The 2,961-nt window shown below is 31.7% G+C and overlaps 1 protein-coding gene across 1 annotated transcript; it reads left to right on the top strand.

Annotated features, from left to right (window-relative positions):
• The first annotated feature begins 656 nt into the window (after positions 1-656).
• Positions 657-2,145, top strand: LOC130820929 (albumin-2-like). The gene is made up of 2 exons (XM_057686484.1): positions 657-696; positions 1,125-2,145. Exon 2 carries the CDS (start codon positions 1,170-1,172, stop codon positions 1,869-1,871), a length of 702 nt encoding a protein of 233 aa, XP_057542467.1. The 5' UTR covers positions 657-696; positions 1,125-1,169; the 3' UTR covers positions 1,872-2,145.
• The last annotated feature ends 816 nt before the right edge of the window (positions 2,146-2,961 follow it).

The following is a 2,961-nucleotide window of genomic DNA, read 5'->3' as shown; positions in this document are numbered from 1 at the left end:
CGACCTGCAGCAACACATTCACTGTGTACTTGCAGTAAATAAAATTTACATCAATTAATAGCAGAAATTAATTTAGATTTTAGGAAATGTCTAGGGTTTTTATTTTGGGGGGAAAATGAAATTATTTTTTACCTTAAACTTGAAGGGATGAGTAATTCTTGTTTTCATGATTATTGAGTGAAAACAAATAGATATCTAATGCTTCTTTTTATAAAAAAAATCTAATGATGTTTATATGGTAAATCTCAGAGTTACCATGTGAATTTTTAAAATTTTTTGTCCACCAAAAGAAAAATCAATTACTTTTAGATTGCCATTTGAAAGTTTCCTATTTTAATTTATGACAATGAAGATTTTTCCTTCAATATAGCCGCAAAAATAGATTTAATTAAGATTATAAGTTATTATTTTAAGATTATAATTAATCAATTTAACAGGGTAAAAATAGATTAAATTAGCAATGTGAACACAAATGTAGTATTACGTATGATAGTTCACCAAAAAAAATAAGTAACCCTTGATCAAATTATTTGAACCTAAATACGAGAATATTAATTTAAGGCAAATTGTCAACTTGATTAATATGATAAGTTGTTAATACCCCACTTGTAATCATCAATATATTGCCATGAAAATAATCTTCCATTTCATCTCCGATTGAATATCAAGCCTTTACTTATCAAACTAATTCAAGAGGTATACAAACTCACACTCCTCTTCTCTTTCTTCCTTTTTAGTGTTCTATTAAGATCATTTTTAGTTCATTCAATTAATCACTGAAATCAGATTTTTTTTTCTTAATTAATTTCAAGTTAGCAACTGTATATTGTATTAATTAATCTCTCTATGTTTGTATATAATCATGTTAAGCTTAGATGAAATAATGATCCTGATTGGTTATTAGTTCTAGCTCATCTACACTTCCCTTCCCTGTGTCTAAACTATAATAATAATAATAATAATAATAATAATAATAATAATAATAATAATAATAATAATAATAAAGTAAAGAGATACGGTGTATTTATTTTGTTTGATGAATATAAATATAAATTGAATAAAAGCAATGCAAATAACCAAAAAATGATTTGTACATTGACACGAGTAGTTGAAAATTTTCGCAGGGGTAGGGATTTTCAAGTATTAACGAAATAAAGGAATTAAGGAAAATGTCAAGCCCTATTTATGTAACCGCTGCTTTCAGATCAGGACACAAAAACCAAGCTTATATATTCATGAAGAAGGAATATATCATTGAAGAAGTGAATCCAGGTACATATAATGACACAATATTATATGGACCAGCCAAAGTGAATCAATATTCATCTCTTAAGGGCACAATTTTTGGAGACAAAGGAATAGATTGTGCTTTCCCTTCTGTAGAAGAAGGAGTTGCATTTATCTTCTCCGGTAACCTTTGTGCCAAATGGTCTTACGGTCTAAAAAACCCAAAGAACAAGCTCCTGGTAGGGCCTTCCCCAATTGAAGAGGTATTCCCTTATTTGAAGGGTACTGTTTTTGCGAATGGGTTGGATGCTGCATTTGAGACATCACGTCCTTATGAAGTTTACCTATTTAAGGGAGATAAGTATGCTCGTATCTTCTATGAGGGTGCTGGAAAACTGTTGAACAGTAGCCCCATACGCCAAAACTGGGTGACTTTAAGAGGGACTATCTTTGAAAATGGCATAGATGGTGCCTTTTCTTTGGATCATGATACTTATCCGAATTCGGTATACCTTTTCAAAGGAGATACCTATGCTCGTGTCACCTACACACCTGGCACCGCTACTGAGAAACTAGACAACTTGGCAAAAATCAAGAGCTACTGGACTGGTTTAGGAAGCATCTTGCCTCGTTCTAATCAATGATCTGATAATGTTTTTCTAATTCAGTAATCGCTACTATATTGTTTATGTTTAATCAAATAATCCAAGGATAATCAATGTTTTCTGCCTGCCCTGAAAACTACCTTAATCAATTTCATTATTAATTGTTTTCTTCTATTTTATTAATGCTATGTTTATGTTGTATGAAATTAATAATTCTAAGTTGTATTCAAAAAGAGTATTATGCTCTTTACTCCAACAACTTGTATTATTCAATGTAATACTATTATTTCTTTTTTATTCATTCTAATTTTGTACCAGGCCAGCTCAATTATTAAGTTTTGATTATTCATACTCCCTCCGAACCATTTTAGATGTCCCATTTTCTTATTTGGCAATGTCTTTTTTAGTTGTCCCATTTCTATATTTGTCAATCTTTTTTTACTTAAATACCCTTACTTCACACACGTAATTACGAATTTACCCCCGTAAACCCTACTAACCCAAAATAATTAACAATATAACCCAACATCAATAATCTTAATCATTTCCTCCCTTTTTTAATTCTCCTATTTACTCTACGGAAACCCTATCTCTCCCTCTCTCTCATCTTCATCCTCAACGTCTGTATTTTTCTTCATCTTCTTCAATGATCTTCATCTTCATCCCCATTCTTACTGTTTACGGTTTATTATCTTCATCTTCATTTTTTTCCCCCCATCTTCGTCTTCTTTGAAACCCTAATAATTTTAGGGGTTTTTTAAATCTGAGTTTGTTCTTTACTTTTCTGGGTTTTTCGAACATGGCGTCACCAAGGTCTTGTCTTTCTTGGTTGTCTTCGTCCCAAGAAAGTGATCCTACGATTGGATCTCCTAACCCATGGCTCGATTTCTACAATCGCCTACCTCCATCTTCTACGACTTCTGTTGAAACGGATCCTAAATGGGAAAGAAATATAACTTCTGAAGATGAAGAAATACAGGGTATGTTTGATTTACAACTGGATCTTCAAGATCTATACATTGAGAACTTGTTCCCTTCCTTAGATGAAGAATCATTGGATGATGATGAATTGTTGTCTGATATAGATGTTCGAGGCCCATTTTCGCGTATGGATACATCTTTCCTCTAT

The sequence above is a fragment of the Amaranthus tricolor genome, chromosome 8 (genome assembly GCF_026212465.1).
Source record: "Amaranthus tricolor cultivar Red isolate AtriRed21 chromosome 8, ASM2621246v1, whole genome shotgun sequence".
Classification (NCBI taxonomy): domain Eukaryota; kingdom Viridiplantae; phylum Streptophyta; class Magnoliopsida; order Caryophyllales; family Amaranthaceae; genus Amaranthus; species Amaranthus tricolor.
This window is presented reverse-complemented; position numbering and strand designations above follow the sequence as displayed.